We start from the raw sequence: 23,078 nt of genomic DNA on the forward strand, positions 1-23,078 counted from the left end.
TCGCATTACCATACCCTCTGCAAAATGCGAAGATCATATTACCGTTACAATCCCTGCAAACACCCCCACCACCTGTAGGCCCAGGATTTGATAGGGCTGAACCATCAACATTCAATTTGACAAACTCGGGAGGAGGTTTGCCCCAACGAACAATCACGACCAAAGGGGGGTTGTAGCAAGGAGAGCAGTTAGGCGCAGGAGCCTGGGGGTAGGAGAACCAATCAGCGAAGGCGAAAGACCGGAGGAGCCGATGTAGAAATTCAGGTTTCTCATGATATTACTGAAGACAGAGGAAGGCAGGATTGGGCGATCGTCAAATCTTACCCCGTTCCTAGCTTTCCACACTTCCCAGAGAACAAAGGCGGGGGCTAACCGGAGGGCCGCCGGAACACGGGAGAAAGGGAGAGGCCTCATCCACCACCAGTGGAGGCGAGCAGCAATAGAAAGGTGGGCTGCAAGAGGGACACCAAAGAAATTCGAGATCCGTCTCCAAATATGGTTAGCTAGCTCGCCAAAAAGGAAAAGATGAGAGAGACATTCGAGAGAAGGCTTGGAATCGGGAAAAGCAGAGCAGCACATGCACATAGAAACAAGTGGCACTCCTCTTCTCTAGATATCAGCATCAAGGGGAAGAGCTCTATGAAGAGCTCGCCAAAGGAAAAGGGAAATTTTAGGTGGAATGTTCGAGTGCCAAACCCACTTTGCCCATTCCCTTTTCTGTCTGTGGGGCCTGACCACGTCCCAGGCAGACCGGACCGAGAAGGAGCCATTAAGGCCAAGAGGCCAGATCGGGGAGTCAGCCGCATCAGAGGTGCAGAGACCAACTCATGAGATGTGGTCCATAATATGAACGGGGAGCCTGAGAGGGGCGTCATGTCTAAGACCATCCACGTTTAGAAAATCCGCTACCCGAAGCTCGTTATGGGCTAAAGGAACATCCAGAGAGCTGAAGGAGCGTAAAGGGCCCAATCCGGACCAATTGCAGTCCCACATGCTCATGGAACCCTACCCCACCTCCCACTGGATGACCCTATCGAGAATCGGGAAGAGACTCAGCATACGCTTCTATAAAGGGGACACACCAGCAGCAACAAACAAGGAACCAACAGAAGGATCAGCAAACTGGTATTTAGATCTGATAAAATCCGCCCAGAGGGATTTTTCGGTGCCATACTTGATGGCCCACGCCATCTTCAAGTGAAGGGCACCCATGACATCCTTGAAGCCCCTAATCCCTAGGCCCCCCTCATCCTTTGGAGATTAGATGACTCTCCAGTTCTTCCAGTGCATCTTCCTCTTGCCGTCCTTCTAGCCCCAGAAGAAATTTGCAAATGACATTTCTAGATTTTGTAACACAGTCTTTGACAACACTGCGGCAGCAAGAGAGTGAACCGGGATCCTAGACAGGACGGAGGAGATGAGCGTGAGTCTCCCAGCCTGAGAGAGCAATTTAGCATTCCAGCCATGAACCTTTACAGACACCTTATCTTGCAGGGGCTAAAAGAGATTACATAACATCCTCCCTTTGGCCATAGGGACTCTAAGATAGGAGAACGTGGCAGAAGTTTTCCAAAGCCCAAGGGTCCCCTCAATACGCCTGATCCTAACAGAAGACAGCTTCGCCGAGCAATGGAAACAGCTTTTCCCCAAATTGATGCGTTGCCCAGAGATCGCCTAAAAATTGGAGAGGAAAGAGCGGATCTGGACCAGCGAACGGTGGGACCTATTTGAGAATAAGAGAGTGTCATCTGCATAGAGTAAATGGGAGACCTACTGGCACCCCTGCTTCAGCTTGAAAGGAGAGCACAGTCCAGTGGAGACCAGCTTAGAGAAGCCCCTACTAAGAACTTCAATCGCAAGGATGAACAGGCTAGGAGGGAGAGGGTTTCCTTGTCTCAGACCTCTAGAAGATTGAAAGTAACTGCAGGGACTGCCGTTAATAAGAACCGAGAACCAACAGCCGCTCCAGCAAGATTCCACCATCTTGATCCATGAGGAGCAGAAACCAAACTTGTGCAGGACTTGTTTTAGGAAGCCCCATTCAATTCTGTCATAGGCTTTTTCCATGTTGATCTTTAAAACTAGGTTTCCCCCACGAACCTTTCTGTCGATATCTCTAAAAAGTTCTTGGCAAAGAGCTATGTTTTCTGCAATATACCAGCCACGAACAAAAGCCCCTTCCTCAGGGGAAATTAACTTAGGGAGCAAAGAGCTAAAACGAACCACAATTACCTTAGCGAAAATTTTATAAATGACGTTGCATAGGCTGATCGGCCTGAAGTCAGCAATGGATTTTGGCCCAGGAGCCTTTGGGATAAAGCAGATCAACGTGGAGAGGAAAGCCCGGGGAAGACAGCCCCCTTGAAAAAATTCCAGAACCGCATAATGAATATCAGCCCCAATCGTGTCCCAACAGCCGCAGACATCCCATCTGGCCCAGGGGCACCATCACGAGGGAGAGCAAAGACCGCAACCTTAACTTCTTCAATGGAGGGAAGCGTCATGAGATCAGCCCGGCCTGCTCCAAACAGAGGCAGCCACATCTCTACCCATGCCGACCAGCAACATCACTAGGAGTTTCTATGTATGTGTACATTCATGCCCGAAGTAATAGTTGGGATGATAAACCAATGTTACTTCTTACACTCTCCAGTAACCATGCATTTGCAACATTCAAATGTTTTCTGATTTTTCATTTAGAAGAAGAGTCACTCTTGTGACATTTTACATAGTCATGAGTATGGTCTGTTGGGCCACATATTTCCAACAGGTGAATTATTCTCATGCAAATGTTGAGGCTAGGTTGCCACATCTTCATTTCTATTGAGGAACTCTTTAAAGGATGGCTCACTTGTTTTGATAACAAGCTCTTCAGTTGATGGCCCACCCTCTTCCTCAATGGAGCTTTCATATGTGTGGTTGGAAAAGATGGACTCTCTGGGTGAAACATCGATGTCATGTATAGAAGCCGGCGATTGATCGCCGCCATAATTAGTTTCTTGTCCATGGCTAGTTTCAGTATCCTGGGACACACTAGGTGATCTATCTTCTTGATCAAACCTTTCTGCGAGCTTGGCAAGCCGTTTCCAAATCGACATCTGGGGATTGGCCGCAGCCAAAACATCCCTGTTCTGGTAAAGAAAGTGAGCAATGAATATGATGAAGACGGCAACCGAAGCGACTCCTGTGATTATGAATAGCCCTCCAAACGTGTGTAGGCTTAGGCTATTGGATGTGATTGTGGTAACTTGATGTAGACAAGCGGCGTCGCCCCCAAACCAAGCTTTCTCTATTCCCACCATTTTCTCTCCTTCAGTCACATTCAAGATTGCTCTTGAAATGTCGGAGACTAAAGGTGAACCTTTCGGAAATACCTGAATAAAAGATAAATAACCTTAACTTAGACATTCTATAATAAAATACAATATGCCTTCATGCAATGCAACAAATGCGATAGTATATATGCAAATAGTCCAATATGTGGTTTAGTGAAAAATGATCTTTACTTGACATGGAGCCCCATTACAGCTACTTGTAGAATAGGTCATTCATCCAGTGGGACCCACCAGTTCTAGAAATTTTCATGGCTCAACATCCCCTTATCTTTTTAATTTACACAGTCATGCCCAACCATCAATCTGGACCATTCATTCAATAGTACCATCTAGAGCAAGCAACAGCTAGCCTACAAGGTTTCTTTCCACATGCTATTATGTAAAAATTAAAATTAAAAAATAAAAATAAAAATAAAAATAAAAATAAAAAGAAGTAATTGATTATTGGATGAAAGTAAGAAATAACCCAAGCCAGATGAAATTACAGAAAAATCTCCTCTAAAAGATGGAATTAGTTCATGAAATTGAGTATGATGGTATGTGTAATTGCATCTAATATATCAGGAATATATATCAATGAACTCAGCTATTGAGTATGATGGCATGTGTAATAGCATCTACACAATATCAAGAATATCACAGAATTGAAATCTTGAAGAGTTAGAGACTTACAAAACCAAATCCTCCGGTCTTATTTATGGGCCCCACCAGGGCATACTTATTACAGTACTTGGCCAGGATATTGACGTATGGGACCTCACGGAAAATAGCAGAGACCCCACCATTCGAGGTTCCATTAGAAAGGGCCTCATCATACTCTTCAGATGTGTTATAGCCCCTGATCCGGGAGTCATCAAAATTCCAGCTCTTCAACAGCCCATACACAAAGGAGTTCTTTTGGTAACCCACATTGTCCCCGTTCTTTAGGAGCTCCCCCACCGTTGTAACGGTCGGTTTGAGCCGTTGAACCGTTAGCATAGACGTTAAGCTTGCAGTGTAACTCGATGTTAGTATCAACACCACAAACAGCCATATGATCATCACACCACGAGACAGGTTGCTGACCACTTTCTCCCCTGCAACAATCAGAACCATTCATTTTTACAAAGGCGAGTGTGCTTGTTACATGAGCAAGAAGATCCTAACACGCCACCGTGGATGTGGGCCAATGGTTCTTTGATCCATTCCGTTGATGTAATTGGCCACTATAAATGGGGACATCCCAAAAGTCTTCCTAATTGGAAGATCCTAACCCTTCAATCATTGGCCCAATTTTCATTAAATCTGTAACTGTCATTTTATTTTACTTTTTCCATTGATCAAAAGGTTAGGTCATTCCATTCTTCAAATAGTTATATGCCCAATCAGATCAACGGTCTGGATCAGAAGAAAATGGGCCCAAATGGTGGTGATTATGACCCTAAAATTCCTCATTACACAATGGAAGGACAGATTAATAAATTTAAAGAGGTGGAAGGGCAGATACGCAGCTGTGTGCAAAGACGAGGGTTGAGAAGGAGAACCACAAGATCGTGCTAATCTGTTTGGAAGGTGGGCCCCTGAAATCTTCATTTATCCGATGTTCCAGGACCCAGACCACAAGGCCAATGAAGATAAAAGAGGCCCCACTCGTCACCCAAAGGCCCATACTCAGAGGCTTTAAGAAAATCCAAGCGTTCATCTTCCGGTCATTTGTGAATGGTGCTACCATCGACACTCCAGAATCCACATAAGGCAATGTGAAATCCACGTACAAAGATCGGTTGGCTGTGATCGTCACGTCCCCAATCACCGCATCATATTTCTGCAATTTTTTATTAGACAGAGGAAATTGGCCACATGTAAATAGACTGGGGTAGCACTCGGGGTCTTGGCATCGATCCCTAGCGGGGGTGGCTAAGATGGAGTGTGTGCACTGACATCGGTGTGTACTAACAAGCCAACTCAAAAAAAAAAAAAAAGAAGACTGGGGTAGCACTCGGCTTCATTTATTGGGGCCCACATCGATTGCATGATTCGTTGATCCAGACCATTAGTTTAAAAACTCGACTCGAGTCACTGAGTTGACTCAGAGGAGTCGAGTTGACTCGACCATTTTCATCAAGACTCAGCAAAAATTCATGAAAATTGAACTCTGAAAAGTTTAAGAAACAAAACTCAACGCAACTTTGTGAGACAATATGGCAGAGATTTCGAAATCTCGTGATAATATCATGAAAAAATACATTAAATTATATAATCATGATATTTTCAAAATATATAATTTTTATCGTGATTATCACAAATAATAATAATAATAATAAAATTAATAATAATAATAAGGAATTTGTTATATAAAACTACATTTATATTTTAATTTTAATTATTTTAAAATATTTTATTTTCAACAAGTTTTTCCCAATAAAAATCTAAGAAAACTCTCAAATTTGAAAATCTCCTGGAATGAATTGCCAAGAATGAGATTTGTCACTATGCTCAGCACAACTGAATATCATCCATATGATCTTAAACCTTTTAGAGTTTTTGAGTCGACTCGACTCGAATGGGTTCCGAGTCAAGTTGAGTTTTTTTCTGTTTTTAAACCATTATCCAAACCAAATCAATCGATGTTCCACTACGGATGGGTACCAAGAATGTTCACCGGAGTCCAAAAACCTCACCTAGTCATGCTACGATTGGTCTAAATCCCATGTGGGTTCCATTACCCACTTCCTCATATCCTCTCATTGCCCATGTAGGTGGGCAGTTGGCTGATCATCAGCTGACTCGGTGAGGTTTCGGTAGCGGGGATATCCGGTCTGGCATTGCTCAGATACTATATTCTGGCTAATATCAATCAGAGCTGTAAAAGGCGAAAACAGGCTGCACTGGCCCATGTCCATCCTGCTTTATAATGGATCTCAAGGAGGTGGAAGTGAGCCGCGCTCACCCAAGTCCAGCCTGCTTTATGATGGATTTCCAGGAGATAGAAGCGGTCGAACTGGCTGGGACCCGGATATTTGTTAATGGGTCCGTTTTGGAAGATCCTCAGACCAGCCAAACCTGGCCCATTTTCACCCCTAGCTGTTAAATATTAGCCATATGAATGAAAAATCATTTAAAAAAAAAAAAAAAATCTGTAGAGCATGAGCATAGCTTAGTCTTGCATACATGCCTCCACATGCACCAATGTGGCACATGTTTTGCTTCCGGCCCACCGATTGAACGGTTTGATCTTACTAGTGTCTTTGGAACACGATGGATGCACGTATAAGAGATGGACTATACATGCTTGTGGGATTAATAAACATGTTAAGTACTGCACCTTCTTTTTGAAGGAGGTTTCGGGAATTCTTTAGGTTGTGTTTCGTTGCTCCAAATTTCATCAAATATTAAGAAATTTTGCACCAAATTAAACTGAATAATCATCAAAATTCATGATATTTGGTGCAACCAAACACACCCTTACCAATTTCATAATATTTGGTGTAGCCAAACGCACACTTACCAAAATTTATCGCTTTTAAGCCAATTTTTTTAATGCAATCTGATCAAAATCTAACTGACCTGAAGGTAGACTTGGTAAATAAGATCATCATAAGTCCCGGCCATATGTCCGTCAGCGCCTTCAAATGGAATGAAATCGTAGGAGAGGGCATATGGTAACGACTCTACCACAGCTTTGAACACATCAATGAAAAATCCGGTGACACTCGTCGTATTTGTTTGAGAATCTCGTTCCACCTTCACGTATTCATGGAACCCGTCCTTCACCGGAACGCCAATTCTCATTTTTGTCGCAGTACTTGTTGGTACTACCCAACCCTTTGGTATAGATGCCAATTCTCCAGGCCAGATGATGGCCCGCATATCCACCATGGAAGCTGAGTATGTTCTCAATGGATCTACATTCATTGTCCGGGAAATCCCATATGTTGGTGTCCAAAATCCAATCGATCTCTCCCCTTTCCCAATCACATTGACTATTTGGAAGGCCGACGACTGTGATTGCCCGTCGACCAGTTGAAATTCACCACTCAATCCTTTAAATTGGATCTTCAAAATGGCATCGAGAAGTTTTGAACCCACTTGAGAGACTCCCAGAGTAGCCAAATCTGTCGTTTTTTTATCATTATTCAGCTCTTGGAATGGAGAACTAACTGTCCCAACTTGCTCAGCTGCCATTGCTAGTGCCCAAACAGTATCATATGCCCATAACCCAAAATTACTAAGCTCAAATGTTTCAATCTCTGGATTCTCTCGACGGAACTTTTTCCTCCATCTAGCTGTGAAATCATCGAGCTCCTTCGTTCTTTCCACGTATGGTTTCACACCCAAAACACCTTGCATCAAATCAATGACGGAGGAGTCCAGCGAGTCCAAGAGATCCGTTAGCCCATCTGTTATAATCCAAACATACCCTTCTCTCATCATCTCTGCTTTGCTTACCATTGGAAAGAACCGAGATGCAAGATTCGAAGAAATGTGCACTACAAACACTCTAGTTTGCATTGTCTTCAACTTGTATAGCTCTTCAAGCATCTGAGCATCAGAAGCCGAGAGAGGGATGATGCTCCTAAATGGGACCTGTGTGTTGACCTCTTCCAAGGCATCAGTAAGGTAAGGTATGACGCCGTGTCCATAATCAGTGTCTTCGTAGATGAGGACGGCCCGCCGCCATCCAAAGGCTTGAATGATGGCTGCAATGGCTTTCACATGAGAGGCATCATTTTGTGCCGTCCGGACAAAGTATGGAGTTTGGGTGGAAGAGAGGGACGGGCTCGTCGCCGAGAAAGAAATGATGGGCACATGAGCTTTCTCTCCAAGATCCACCACAAACTCAGCGGCTGCGGATTTTTGTGGGCCTATGATCGCATGCGCTTGTACATTTTTCAACAAGTCTACAGCTGAATGCAGAAAGAAGAAGAAATTAGTAGAGAAACTAAGTTGTTAGTACTGTCTTTGGTTGTGTAGAAATCGTTCGATGAATGATAGGGCAACCTCTTTTTTGGGCCGTTCATCATGGTGAATGTTCTTTCGCCCAACAATCTGGATGGTATATATATGAAGTGGGCCAAACATGTATTAAGAAAGAGACTATTAGAAAGATGATAACCAATAACTTATTCTGACGAATGTCCCGGATCCAGCACAGATGTGCCAAATTGGCACATATGGAGATCGTAGTTAGCACTTGAAGATGGGCCATCTCGAATATGCAATCCTCATGGTCCCAGATGATGTACGGTGTGGATGGTTGGACACTATGCACCGTTTAGGCAAAAAGTTTGGATGCATATAAATATTTTTCGGTTGAGAAGATTCAATGATGTCAATATTGTCTCAGTAATCATTCAATGTCCAACAGGATGGGCATTCTGTAAGATCGGCACCCTTCATGTATTGGATTTGTTGGATGTATAAGCCAATCTTTTCTTTACTTCAAGAAAACAGAATTTTTCTAGGCTTTACAAAGCCTTAGCACAACTCAGAAATCTGATGCAGAAGGAAGAAAGAGAGAAGAAAAACTGAATTTTTTCAAACTGTTTTGCTGCTGCAAACTTCTCACACTTTTTGCTATTAACTGTTGCTTCTTCACTTGCTTGCTACAACCGGATATAAGGTGTCAATTTATAGGCATTTGAATATAAGGTGAAAAGATAAAACTACCCCTATTAGGAGCTTCTAACACTTTATATTCCTACAAAATACACAAAGCACTTCATCTTCCAAAACAGCTTCATGGGAAGTGTTGTTGTGCTTTGGAAGATGAACAGTCACAGCAAATGCTGGGCTTTGGTTTGCAATTCCAAGACTCCCCTTCAAACCAAAACCGGCTTCATTCCAAGCATAGTTCTTAGTCGTTTGAATGCATTTGTAGGCAATGCCTTTGTGAAAATATCCGTCACCGGTTCCGTAGTATGACAATACTCTAATTTCATCGTTTTCTACTTCACATGATCTCTCAAAAAATGGTATCGAGTATCAATGTGTTTGTTTTTTCCATCTACACAGAATTTTTGGCTAGCTCGATTGCCGACTTGTTATCCACATATATGATTGTGGATTCTTCCTGCGGATGCTTCAGCTCCTTTAATAGGTTTCTTAACCAAATTCTCTCACAGATAGTGGACGATGTTGCCACGTACTCTACTTCACATGTGGACGGGGCGACCACACTCTGCTTCTTCGAATTCCATGTGAAAGCAATTGTTCTAAGATAGAATACATAACAAGTGGTACTCTTTCTTTCATCTTGGTCACCTCCCCAATCACTATCTGAATATCCATACAGTATTGCTTCATCATTGTATGGATAGAAAAGACAGAATTTCATTGTTCCTTTGACGTACCTGAATATTCTTTTTGCAGCTAGCCAGTGTGATTCTTTTAGTGTTTCCATGTACCTACTTAAAAGCCCAACACTGTAGACAATATCCAACCTTGTGATTGTGAGGTACCTTAGGCTTCCAATCAGACTCTTAAACATAGTCGAGTCAACGCTTCTTCCTTTTCTGTCCTTTGTCAGTTTTAAGCCCGTTGCTACAGGCGTGTTTACGGCATTGCAATCGACCATCTTGAACTTTTCAAGCAATTCCTTGGCATACTTCTTCTGAGATATATAGATGTCATCATGTTGTTGCTTCACTTCAATGCTCAGAAAAAGGACATCAGACCTCCATCGATCATCTTGAACTCCTTAAACATGGCCTTCTTGAATTCATCAAACATTGGTCGGCTGTTTCCTTTAAATAGTAAATCATCAACATACAAGCATGCTATGAGCACATTGCCATGAGCATTCTTTTTTATGTAAACTGCATGATCATATGGACATTGGGCAAAGCCGTTCTCTTAAAGATAATTGTCGATACGTGCATTCCAAGCATGTGGAGCTTGTTTCAACCCATAGAGGGCTTTCTTCAGTCGATACACATTGTGTTCCTCCCCTTGCAGAACAAAGCCTTCAGGTTGGTCAACATAAACCTCTTCTTCTAGAATTCCATTCAGAAATACATATTTCACATCCAGTTGGTAGATCATCCAACTGTGATGGGCTGCAAGGGGGATAATCATCCTCACAATGTCAAGGCGAGCAACAAGAGCGAAGACTTCTTCATAGTCCACCCCGTACTTCTGTTTGTAGCCCTTTGCTACGAGCCTTGCCTTGTAGCGATCGATCTCACCATTAGCATTTCGCTTGATCTTGTACACTCATTTGACGCCAATAGTTTTCTAGCCATTAGGAAGCGTAGTCAGCTCCCATGTGTCATTTTTCTCAATGGCATGAATTTCTTCTTTCATAGCAATTCTCCAACATTATTCTTTTATGGCCTCCCGAAATGTCAAAGGCTCATGATCTGCATACAAGCAGAAAAGATTGACCTCTTCAGTTTTTTCATAGATGTCGCTTAAGCTTTTCATTTTTATAGGTGCCATGGGTGAGGACGAGCTGGCCAAATTTTGATTTGATGGAGTTCTTCCATGAGTGATGGAATGTACTCCTGGACTTCTGTGTACTGATGATGCGGCCAAAGAAGGTGTTGCGGGCATTTGCTCTTGACGGTCATACCTTTCTTCATGTTCTTTTATTTCGACTAGAATATAATTGGTCGATTCTTCATCATTCCATTTACAAGCTTCTTCCTCACTAAAGACCGCATCTCTACTCACCACTACTTTATTGGTTAGTGGATTGTAGAGCTTGTAGGCTTTATATCCTTTATTGTAGCCGATGAAGATGCATTTTTTACCACGATCATCAAACTTCCTTCTTCTTGCTTCTAGAACTTGAGCGTAGGCGACACACCCAAAGATCCTTAGGTGTGTCACGCTCGATTTGTAACCACTCCATACCTCCTATGGTGTCATGTTTCTGACGCTCTTGGTTGGACATCGATTAAGCAGGTAAGTAGTACATGCAACTGTCTCTGCCCAGAAGCTCTTTGGCAGGCCTTTCTCCTTCAGCATGGTCCTCGTCATGTCGAGTATGGTGTGGTTCTTCCATTCTGTAATTCAATTTTGTTGTGGCATGTAGGCTGCAGTGTGTTGCTGCTTAATGCCATGTTCCCTGCAAAAATCTTAAAATGCATTTGAGGTGTACTCTCCACCTCTGTCAGATCTGAGTACTTTAATTTTGTGACCACTTTCAACTTTAACACGAGCTTTGAAAATTTTAAAGATAGTGAAAGTGAAAGATTTTTCTCTGATGTAATACACCCAAAGTCTTCTGCTAAAATCATCAATGAAAGTAATAAAGTATTTATTACCTCTAAGAGAGGGTGTTTCAAGTGGTCCGCAAATATCAGTGTGAATCAACTGAAGTAGTTCCTTTGTTCTTCTAGACACTCCACTTGGAAAGGAGTTCCTTTATTGCTTGCCGAGTGTGCACGCCTCACACACATGTTCTAGAGCTTCAATAACCGGCAAGCCATGCACCATGTTTGATGAGGATAAGAGTTTAAGGCTATTAAAATGGAGATGCCTAAAGCGAAGATGCCATCTCCATGAATCATTCTTCATGATTCCATAAAGACACTTCTCAGCCTTTGTGTTAATATGGAGTTGAAACATGCGATTCTTCACCATTTGAACTTGAGCCACAAGTCTTCTGTGAGCATCTCTTATAGAGAGAGAATAGTTCTCCATGTGTATGACATGTCCCTTCTCAAGGAGTTGGCCGATACTGAGGATGTTATTTTTCATGTTTGGTACGTAATATATATTAGAGATGTAATTTGGCTCACTATTCTTCTGATAGATTTTAATTTTTCCTTTACCTATCACGGGTACCTTTGATGAGTCGTCAAAACTCACGTTGCCACGAACTCCTTCTGTGAGTTCCACGAACAGTTCTTTGTTACCACTCATGTGGTTGCTTGCACCCGTGTCGAGATACTACACATCTGACCGTTCACATGCCTTTTCTTGTGCGAGGAGGGGTGTGGAGTCTTCTTGTTCATGGTGTGATGCTTTAGCATAGTTGGATCGTTCATCTTAATCTACTTTGCTCAAATACTCAAAGGCATAGTGGCCGAATTTCTTGTGATTGTGGCATTGAACATTCTTTGTGTTTCCACAACTACGTATGAACCGACCTCTACCATTTCCTCTTCCACGGAGACTGGTAAACTTTTATTGATTTTGTTGATGACTTGGATGATATCCACGCCCTCTTCCTCTTGCACGATTGCAAGTGCCACGACCCCCTCGTTGTGTATATCCATTCTTTTGTTCATTTAGAGTCAATTTAGACTCTAAGGCATGTTTAAGCATTAAACCAGTATTCTTTTGCATTCGTTGCTCATGCACTTGCAACAATCCCATCAGTTCTTCAATGGACAGTTTTTCTGAGTTCTTTAATTCTTCGATCGCCACAACCACATGCTCAAACTTGGTTGTGAGAGATCGCAATTCCTTTTTTATGACATGTATGTCTTTAACTTTTTCACCATTTCTTTTTAAATTGTTAATAATAACAATTAGACGTGAAAAGTAGTTAGAGATACTTTCACCTTCCTTCATATGCGCCGCTTCGAACTCGGCTCCTAGTGTTTGAAGGCAAACCCGCTTCACTCGATCAATATCCTTGAAGATGGTGCCAAGGGTATCCCAAGCTTGCTTGCTTGATGTCGCTTCGGCAATCTTTTCAAAGGTTGATTCATTCAACCCTTGGTAGAGGAGGAATAAAGCCTTGTTGTCTTTCTTCCTTTGATTTTTAAGGGCAGTCTTTTCTTCGTTGGTGAAGGTGGCTTCTTCCTTCATAATGTGTTCTACATACCCATAGGTGACGATCTCACATAGTTCTTGTGACCCGAACAACACCTTCATTTGGATGCACCACTTTTCATAGTTGTCCTTAGACAACTTAGGAACCTGTGGTTGGATTGTGCTGGCCATTTGAACAAGCTTTATGGGTTAGACGACTTGGTTTTACTAAGCCTCAAGAGGACCCAAACAATCTGATTTTTTTTTTTGAAGAAAGGCTGATTTTTTATTTTTTATTTTTTATTTTAAATGAAGGGAGGGATGGAATAGCAGATCTGATTTTTTGAAAAACAGATTTTTTTTAGCTTGAAAAACTTCTGAAATCTGATTTTTTTTCTTTGGTTGAAAAACTGCTGAAATCTAGTTGTTGTTTTTTTTTTATTTTTGCTGAAATCTGATTTTTTTTTTTTTTTAATTTGCTGAAAAACTGCTGGCAATCTGAATTTTTTTTTTTTTTGTTGATATCTGATTTTTTTTATTTTTTTTTATTTTTTTTTGCTAAAAAACTACTGGCAATCTCCAACCAGGGAACTCAAAAAAAAAAAAAAAGAGAGAAGAAGAACTTGGTTTTGCAATCTGATTTTTTTTTTTTTTTTTTTTTTAAAAAACAGATTTTTTTTTCAGAAAAAATCTATACATGGGTGAAAAAATTGCTGGAAACTTCTTGTAGAAGAAGAACTTGGGCTCTGATACCAGTTTGTTGGTTGTATAAGCCAGATCTTTTCTTTACTTCAAGAAAACAGAATTTTTCTAGTCTTTACAAAGCCTTAGCACAACTCAGAAATCTGATGCAGAAGGAAGAAAGAGAGAAGAAAAACTGAATTTTTTTCAAACTGTTTTGCTACTGCAAACTTCTCACACTTTTTGCTATTAACTGTTGCTTCTTCACTTGCTTGCTACAACCAGATATAAGGTGTCAATTTATAAGCATTTGAATATAAGGTGAAAAGACAAAACTGCCCCTATTAGGAGCTTCTAACACTTAATATTCCTAGAAAATATACAAAGCACTTCATCTTCCAAAACAGCTCCATGGGAAGTGTTGTTGTGCTTTGGAAGATGAACAATCACAGCAAATGTTGGGCTTTGGTTTACAATTCCAAGAGGATTTGTGCCCTACCATGGATGGTGCATCCTTGCTAAAAAAATCGGCCGATTGTATGGTCACCCTGATAGTATAGACCTCTGTGGTGAATCGATATAGTAGGATTTGATTGAGCCAAGTAACTTTTTCATCACTAGTGTATTCGTTGGGAGAAAGAACTCTTTTAGACCACACACAGCAATATTAAAATCAAAATAAAATAAAGAAAAGATGCAAACCGTAACACAAAGATTTATGTGGTTTTCACAGATTTATACTGATCCAATGTTAAAAGGCAAAAGAAATGAAAAAGCAGCTCTCGATATAATCATTGTTCTGATATCTCTCTCATGTCCAGAGAATATATATCACCCCAAACGAATTAGCTAGGGTTTACATAAAACTGCATATGAAATTATAAAATTCCTCTTAAGTTGAGAGCCATGCCCCCAGACCCCAAGCAAAGAGGCACTGCCCCTGTGACCCTCAGCGTGCTCAACTGCAAAAGTGTTGCCTGAATAAATAATAAATCTACGATGAACCAGGCTCAATCTCTAATAGCAACACATGCAATTTATCATGGAAATCAGTGGATCACCATACAATCTGCATCCTAAAAAATACACTAGTTGGATAATCCTAACAATGACTACAAGGCCATTAGCCATTGGACCCATGCAAAAAAAAAAAAAAAAGGTCCACTACATGGTCGATCATCGCGGTGGTCATCTAAGCTTCTTTTTTTTATCCAACTAATTAGGGTGACTCTTTATTATTGTTCATTAAGAGAGATAGATCCAGTTGACATCATGAATAGTACGTGAGTAAAAATAAATAAAATTTAAAGTGCCTTATGTATGATGGGAACAAGAGATCATGAACAATTACATATGCATGTAACTAAAACTTTTAGCCTGCCTAAAAAGAATTTAAAATGTGGACATGGAAAACTTTTAGGAACTCCCAAAATGAAAATTTGCAAAACCCAACAATTATTCCATTATTTGATAGGAGGAGAAAATATCTAAAAGTCAATAGTCAAAGTAAATATCTGTATTTGATGGTCTTCCTTAATTGTTTTTTGATCAAGAAATTTTAACTATTGCTTAGAAGAGTAGGACCCAAATAGTCAACCAAGAGGCCAGTCCATGACAATGATTTGTTTTTATTTTTTTGGTTAACCTATCAGTGCCAAACTGGACCGTTGTTTCCACATCGTAGGAATCGTTCATAGCGACCCACCTCACACGCAGTTCTGATAACCGGTCGCAAAGTCATGGTGGCTGAAAGCTGCGTTACACATTTTCTTGACTTCCATGGCCTATTTTGTTTCACGCCTTATCTTCTTCAAGCTTGTCCATCACGTCATGCATTACAAATGCATCGCTATCTTTGGTTTCAAGATGAATTGAACTTGAAATGATTTATAAGCATCATCCAAAGATTCCAAACTGGCCCTGAATATTATGGAAGCAGTTTGCCTCCCACCCCTGCCGGGCCCACCATGATGTATGTGCTTTTCCATGCTACCCATCCATTTTAACAGATCATTTTAAGCCATAGGACAAAAAGGAGACAGATACAAAGCTCAAGTGAGCCACACCACAGGAAGCAGTGGTGATAATCACGCCACTGTTGAAACCTACATAGGGCCCACCATGATTTTTATTTGTCATCTAACATATCCATAAAGTCACATAGACCTGGATGAAGAGAGAAGAAAAATAAATATCAGCTTGATCCACTTGAGCTTTGAATCTGCATTGTTTGTAGGCTCATATCCTAAAATGATTTGGAAAAATGCATGGACAGTGAGGGTATAAAAAAAAAAAAAACATACATTATGGTGGGCCCCATTGAGTTCCAGTCCGTGCTGGCCAGGTAGGATGCAATCAGCATCCGGTTATTATTGCGCTTTTAAACATTTTTTTTTCCTAGCTACTTGCATCAAGATCAGGATAGTTACATTGGTACAATTTCTCTCGCAAATAGCAGCAGAGCCTTTCAATTGGTACTGGATCAAGATTAAGGGGGACATGTACATTAACCTAATTATAATAGGTCTGGGCAAAGTAGGTCTGCCCTGTTTCCTTTTCCTGCCTTTCCGTCTTTTACAATGGGCGGGCCCAAATCGAGGGGCCTGCCCGAATCATACATTGTAAAGATTAGGGCCTTTTCTGGTCCTCTGAAATGAAATCTCTCTTTTAAAAAAATTTAAAATTTAAAAATAAATTAATTAATTAAAAAAAAGACCTAATTATAATACAACTAAATAAATAAATAAAAATCAATATATTACAGTTTAATGCTGGATTTAATACAACTAAATAAATAAATAAAAATCAATATATTACACTTTAATACTGGATTTAGTACAACTAAATAAATAAATAAAAATCAATGTATTACAGTTTAATACTGGATTTAGGAAGAAACAAAAAATGTCCGCATGTCCAGAACTAGAAAGAAAAAAGGTTTATAAAAATAAAATAAAATAAAAAACATCCACCTACCCACGAAAACAGTGTTGAATTTCCAGTGTGAATATGCAGGGCTGTTAATGGGTACCCGGATCCGCAGGTAATGGATGCACTCAGACTGATTTTAATAGGTCCGGGTCACAGTAGGTTGTCTTCCGGTCTGGCTTTTTAGACGTCGTTGAAAATCAATTTCACCCGTTTCAGGTCGGATCCATATGTGATGATGGACCCAGTTAAAGTCGGGTAGGTTCAAATCTAACTGGGTCCAGGTCAAGTCCTATTAGTTTTCTAAATACAATTATATATTTTAAATGTTTATTGATTATTGCAGCAAAAGAAATGAGGTTTTGAAGCCACGGAAGTGTTAAGAGAGACCATTTACACACAATATAATATAAGTGTTATAAATTGGCAAGTGTATATAATCTAATCCATCCATCGGGTGGCCCAACCATGTACATGGTCAACCTGAACTTGGCCTGTTCACAGCCCTACGTGGGAATGATGTGCACCAAGAGTCTGTGTTAACAGCCCTATGTTATAAATTACCAACATACGCGCGCGCGCGCGCGCGGAAACGCTCGCCTGCGAACCAGTTCGTACATACTACAAACGAACACGTGATGTGGATCCAAAATCTGAACCGTTCATGTGAAGCGGCACCTCGTGAAACTCCCCGGGACCAAGTTTACTTTGATCTAAAACTTTGATAGGTAATGAAAAATGAAAACAGTTTCTTCCCTTGATTTGCATTTCTCTTTGCTATGGCCCACCAGAATTTTAGATCAGGGTGAAAATTTGTCACAGGAGTTTTCATGGGATTCCGCATCACATGGACCGTTCAGATTAGACACCCATAATACGTGTGAAAAGGTACGCACGTGCATAGGTGCGCAGGGGAGCATGAATCTATATATATATATATATATATATATATGGGAAAATGCTTGCTTGCCTCTTGTAGGTAAGTACCTGGTCAGTTTCTTTAATGTGGGTGAAATCCTTCCCGTTGGTTAGGTGCATCACCCCTTGCTTAGCCTCTATCCCATAACTCAAGTAGACTCAACACTTAGGTGGGCTGCCTTATAAAATTATACTTAAAAAACTCTAAATTCACGTGGTATGGTCCACCTAAATTTTGGAACACAATGTACCTCTTAGTCAATGAATCAAGTAAATGACATATAAACAATCACCATGAGCATTAGAAAAAAGACAAAACTAACGGTAAGAATCACATTGCAACTTTTTTCCTTAGTGGGACCTGCCTAAGTTCATGAACTTGCAGATTTTAGGGGCATGGTGGTTATACCTATCCTATCTTGGTGTATCCACGTAGACCAATGAAATGCCGTCACGTGTTAGCACTATTAAATGACGGATGAAATCCTACTCATGACTCAAGGATATTTTTCACCCCATATTATTTGGTGACACGTCACTTGTCAAAAATAGAATGCTTAGAGATATATGTACAATTACAAACGAGACACTATGATAAGAAACACGTAGCACTCTCACACGAATAACACGTATGGTCGAATCAACGTGCGCAATGAGCTTATAAAGACCTGTTGAGATATGTAGTCTATCACAATCTTGATATGCTTGACAAGGATGTCGACAATCTTACCAAAATGGGAAACCTCCCTAGAGATGATCAATACTTTCACGATGACTACAAAAGTTTGTGAAGCAAATTCGTCCCAAAATGGAAGGAAATCAATGGACGCAATGAGGAATCTGAGTCTACAGTCATGCTGAAATGAAGATCCTGACACAAATGATCACCATTTCAAAACTATATAAGGTGCACCCGATGAAGAGTTATGGACCCTCGCCAAACACAATCTTTCTATACAACTCAATGTTGCTTGTCTTAATTTTAGCTTTAGATTCCGTCATTTTTGTCTAGACCCGCTACAAAACATCTGGAGTTTAGGATAGCTTAGATCATTGTTCTCCAACACCATCATTGCAGTATACTTAAGAGTAGTATAAAATGCATGAAGTGCAGTCATTGGATCTCCGGTCAACCAAGTCTTACTAGGAGGATCACACCTCGGTCAAATCTTACTAACCATCCGCATCGATTGTTTGTCCATACGGGTGATCATAGGTATTTATTTTTATTTCAATTCTCTACTTATTTTTATTTCTTCATGGATTGTATTTACCTTTTCATTTCAAAATCAATAATATCAACATTTTAGCCTTTAGTTTTTAATTATTTCCACCCGTTACTACATTATTGAGAATCTTAAGGCCCACAATCACCATTGAAAGAAAAATCATTAGCCTAAGGCAAAATGTTCACATTTAGAAGGACTAATTAATCCTCTCATTCTAAATCACCTTATCACTACTACATTGGTTGCTAGAAAGTCAGGTTAACTTTCGTATGTCTGATACTACAACTAATTTGGTGTTTTGGATTACAAGCATTCAATCGGACTCCAGTACGATTCTGGCACACCCACAGTATCCTAATCACACACGTTTGACCAAATACTGGTCGATTGTTAATACGTGTGGCCTTATGTTTGAGTGAATAGCAACATATGGCGCATACATGATGGGGGCGTGGGGCGTCACATCATGGCAACCATGGCCCCATATTTCCAAACTCTTCCACAATAGGAAAGTTCCTCGTTACAAACAGGTATGTCACCCTTAGGACTTCGATATAAATTATATTAATAAGTATGTGAACTTATAAAATAGTTTTTTTTTCCCTCACAAAAAGTGCTACAAGAGGACTAACCCTCTCATCAGCACTATATTGGTGGTTGGACAATGAGGTTAACCTTTACAATCTGATCTTACGGCTGCTTTGGCGCTTGGGGTTGTAAGAGTTCAATCGAACTCGAGTTGAGTATGACTCTGGTACACCCACACTTTCCTAATCGCACACATTTGACCAAATATAAAGTTATTCACTAACATGTCACATTGGATTTGAGTGAATAGCAACACGTGGTCCATACATGATAGGGCAACACATTACGGCAACCATGGCCCCATATTTACATACTCTTCCACAGTAGGAAAGTTTCTGGTTACAAATTGGTACGTCGCCCTCGGACTCCCATATAAATTTGAAATTTATATTGATAAATGATTATATATATCAATTCTATGTGAACTTTCAATATAGTATTTTTTTTTCCGCAAAAGTGCTACATGCCTAGAATATCCTATCCATTTAAAGAGTGGGCCACAACATAATGGCACTTGGTCTAAAACGTGGCCCATTCGACTTATTGGGTGGGACCCACCGGTACACTCAGTTGAGACATTGGCTGTCCAACTTGATGAGTGGATGGGTTAGATTTTCATACTAGGTGTTCATTAGGTGACGCATGGGATGGACGTGATGAGGTCGATCATTGTCTTCCTCAAAGGGGATAAGTACTCCAAATCCACAGAGCTTCTCTAGACTCAATTACAGACACTCTTCGAATCCACAAGAAAAAATAGAAAAATAAAAATAAATTTTAATAAATTCAAAAATAAATTAATGGATGAATAAAACGAATTCACACCCTTTAAATAGTGAATACCAAATAAGAAATTTCATAATCAAACTCCAACTCAAACTCCTTAAAAACGTGACTTGCAATAAATGGTAAACTTACTATTTATAGACGGTCATGATTCCTACTAGACTTTATGGTTTTTGGCCAAAAATAGCAAGTGTCCAATCTGGCCTAACCAAGATATTCTCCTAATTTTTTTTTAAGCTCTAATGTTGGGCACGACTCCTAAAGCTCAAATATCAATAGTTATGATCAAACTAAAACTTACTATAAATAGTATAAACAAAATTAAAATGGGATTTCAACCGTCGATATGATGAAATCTCATAAATTTGGCATGGGTAACCCAGCATGGCAGGGTTGGGTGGCTAAAGTAGCTTCTCCTGCCCCAAAATCATATACGGTATGTTGAATAATGCATTCCGATTTGCGAAATATGCCTGTTTTAGGGCTCTAACGGTCATGATCACTTCCGTCTTCGATCGGGCCTTCTCTGGTCCATCTTGGACATGAAAGTGTCCACGACCTGCTCTACATCATTAGGGAATGGCCCATTCTTTACACGGAACATTTTCTCTACACATGTGGTCAATTGGCAGGAAAGAAATGGCTGCACTGAAAGTTTACACACAGCCGCTGCATGTAATAATTTCTAATAAGACTTTCTGAGCTGGGTTGGTATGGTTGTGGAAGCAGCCCTACTTAAAAAAGATATTTTGACTTGACTTTGTAGAGCCATGCCTGACCCATTGCAAGAAACCTGACAACTTTGGTGGACGAAGTGCACACCAAAAATCCATGTGCACCGCTACTTAAAAAAGATATTTTGACTTGACTTTGTAAAGCCATGCCTTACCCATTGCAAGAAACCTGACAACTTTGGTGGACGAAGTGCACACCAAAAATCCATGTGCACCGATACTTAAAAAAGATATTTTGACTTGACTTTGTAGAGCCATGCCTGACCCATTGCAAGAAACCTGACAACTTTGGTGGACGAAGTGCACACCAAAAATCCATGTGCACCGCTACTTAAAAAAGATATTTTGACTTGACTTTGTAGAGCCATGCCTGACCCATTGCAAGAAACCTGGCAACTTTGTTGGACGAAGTGCACACCAAAAATCCATGTGCACCGTGGCTATGGACGTCAGCAGTACTCCCATTACTTATAAATTCAGATTTTATATCATCTCATTTTGAAATGTGGGAATCCCAAGGCAATTCAAAATTGAATTATTCAAATCCCATTTTGAAATTGTGTCAGGGTTTCTTCCCACCATTCATTGTCTTCATTTTCCCCTTTCAAAGTCATAAAATCATGGAGAAAATTAAGAAAATGGTGAGGATTCTTTTTGGAGTACTTTTGAGGATTGTTGTTGTAATTGAGAGAGATGTTGAACCAATGGCCATGAATCCTCTTGATCCTGACCATTGGAGGTAGAGACCGAAGTAATTCCCACAATGGTTTGCTAATCAGGATCTTTAAACTCATTTTAACATTTTAGTTATTTATTTAATTTCCAAAATCAGTTTTCAACCCTTCAAATCAATGGTTTTATGCCTATTAGCATTTCTAAAGCACGAGGGAGATGTTTCTCTTCGGGGTATTGAAGATCCGGCCGTTAGGATGGTAGAGAAGATTCTATAAAAGGATATTACAAAATCCCATTACAAGAAACAACAAGAAAAGCTCAAGAAATTCCTAAAATTAAGAAGAGCAAACCACCAAGCATTTCCCAATCTCACTTCACTTCTTTCATCATCTTTTGGAATTGATGGTCCTAATCTCTGATTTTTCAAGAGATACCCTGTTTATATATGCACCCCAACAAAAGAAAAAAAAAAATCCAACTAGAACAAAAGGCTGCAACAACAACAAGAACAACAATAACAAATACCTGCAGCTGCCGCAACGACGACATCCTTCTGTGAATTCCTTGTATGTAGAGCAAGCCTTGTGGTGTAATTATCATGGGAGGCGTAGAAATCATCGACCGCCATCGAAATGCAGCTCTCACTCATCTTTCCAACCCATGTATCCAAATCAAGAATCACGCCGACATTCAATGTAGCAGCGACACCATGACTGGTGTTTTGAGCCGCCTCCAATTCACGGCAACATCTCAAAGTGCAAAAGCCAATGATGAAGAAAATGAAAGTGGAATGGAGGTGAGTTTGGCCGTTCATCTAAAGCTGAGAATGGATAAAATGTTTAAGATCACATGGCTCAGATTGCACCACGTAACTTCATTTATAGACGAAGAAGAAGAATGAATGAATGAAGTTACTTAGAATGTACGTTCTGTATTATGGAATCCAAGAATTAGGTTGTCGGAGCTTTCTTGGTTCTGTTCATCACACTGATGAACGAACATCTGTTCATCACCGAGTCTATCTGATGAGTGGACCAATCTGATTTCAGATACAATGTTCACATATATCCAAGCATCCATTGAACGGTCCAGATCTATTACAGATATGCTACGTTCGCACATGTGCCCCGATTTATTCGCTTTAACTCGTTGACGTATCGGTTTTACAGCCGATATATCGGACTTTGACTATAAATAGTTTCGGGACTTGCACGTCTGCGTGTTACAAGTTTTCAACGCGGCATTTAGTTGACTTTTATTAAGTGGTTCTGAGTCCGCGTTTTCTAAGATAAGAAATCAATGGTCTAAAATCCTACACACGAAATGTACGGAAATGATCCAGACCTTTCATTGGTGGACCCCACCATGAAGGCTTCATATCCAATAAATTAGGCTGATGGGTCGATGTGTGGATGTTCTGCTTACCCAAAATGTGAAGTAGATCTTGGACGCGGATTGCGTCCTGCCTCCGCCCGTCTCTAGCCACTAACGGGCGGGCCCACCGTGATGTATCTGTT

At 40.4% G+C, this 23,078-nt stretch overlaps 1 protein-coding gene across 2 annotated transcripts; it reads right to left on the minus strand.

Annotated features, from left to right (window-relative positions):
- Positions 1-2,567: 2,567 nt before the first annotated feature.
- Positions 2,568-22,525, minus strand: LOC131256821 (glutamate receptor 2.1-like). Of its 2 annotated transcripts, none has more exons than XM_058257860.1 (5): positions 22,087-22,525; positions 6,882-8,221; positions 4,827-5,139; positions 4,008-4,411; positions 2,568-3,374 (listed from the first exon to the last, which is right to left on the minus strand). In XM_058257860.1, the coding sequence occupies exons 1-5, from the start codon at positions 22,373-22,375 to the stop codon at positions 2,799-2,801; spliced, it is 2,922 nt and encodes a 973-aa protein (XP_058113843.1). In that variant the 5' UTR covers positions 22,376-22,525; the 3' UTR covers positions 2,568-2,798. The 2 variants fall into 2 exon arrangements, with proteins under 2 accessions (XP_058113843.1, XP_058113844.1); XM_058257861.1 differs by having other exon boundaries at positions 4,008-4,406; positions 4,822-5,139.
- Between the last annotated feature and the right edge of the window lie 553 nt (positions 22,526-23,078).

This window comes from Magnolia sinica, chromosome 9 (assembly GCF_029962835.1).
Source record: "Magnolia sinica isolate HGM2019 chromosome 9, MsV1, whole genome shotgun sequence".
Taxonomy (NCBI): Eukaryota; Viridiplantae; Streptophyta; class Magnoliopsida; order Magnoliales; family Magnoliaceae; genus Magnolia; species Magnolia sinica.

Excerpts from the sequence above, each read along its gene's own strand:
- LOC131256821 (XM_058257860.1), bottom strand. The coding sequence starts at position 22,375 with ATGAACGGCCAAACTCACCTCCATTCCACTTTCATTTTCTTCATCATT. Across the intron at positions 8,222-22,086 it reads CGTCGTTGCGGCAGCTGCAG|CTGTAGACTTGTTGAAAAAT; the intron begins GTATTTGTTATT and ends TTCTGCATTCAG. Across the intron at positions 5,140-6,881 it reads TTTACCAAGTCTACCTTCAG|AAATATGATGCGGTGATTGG; the intron begins GTCAGTTAGATT and ends AAAAAATTGCAG.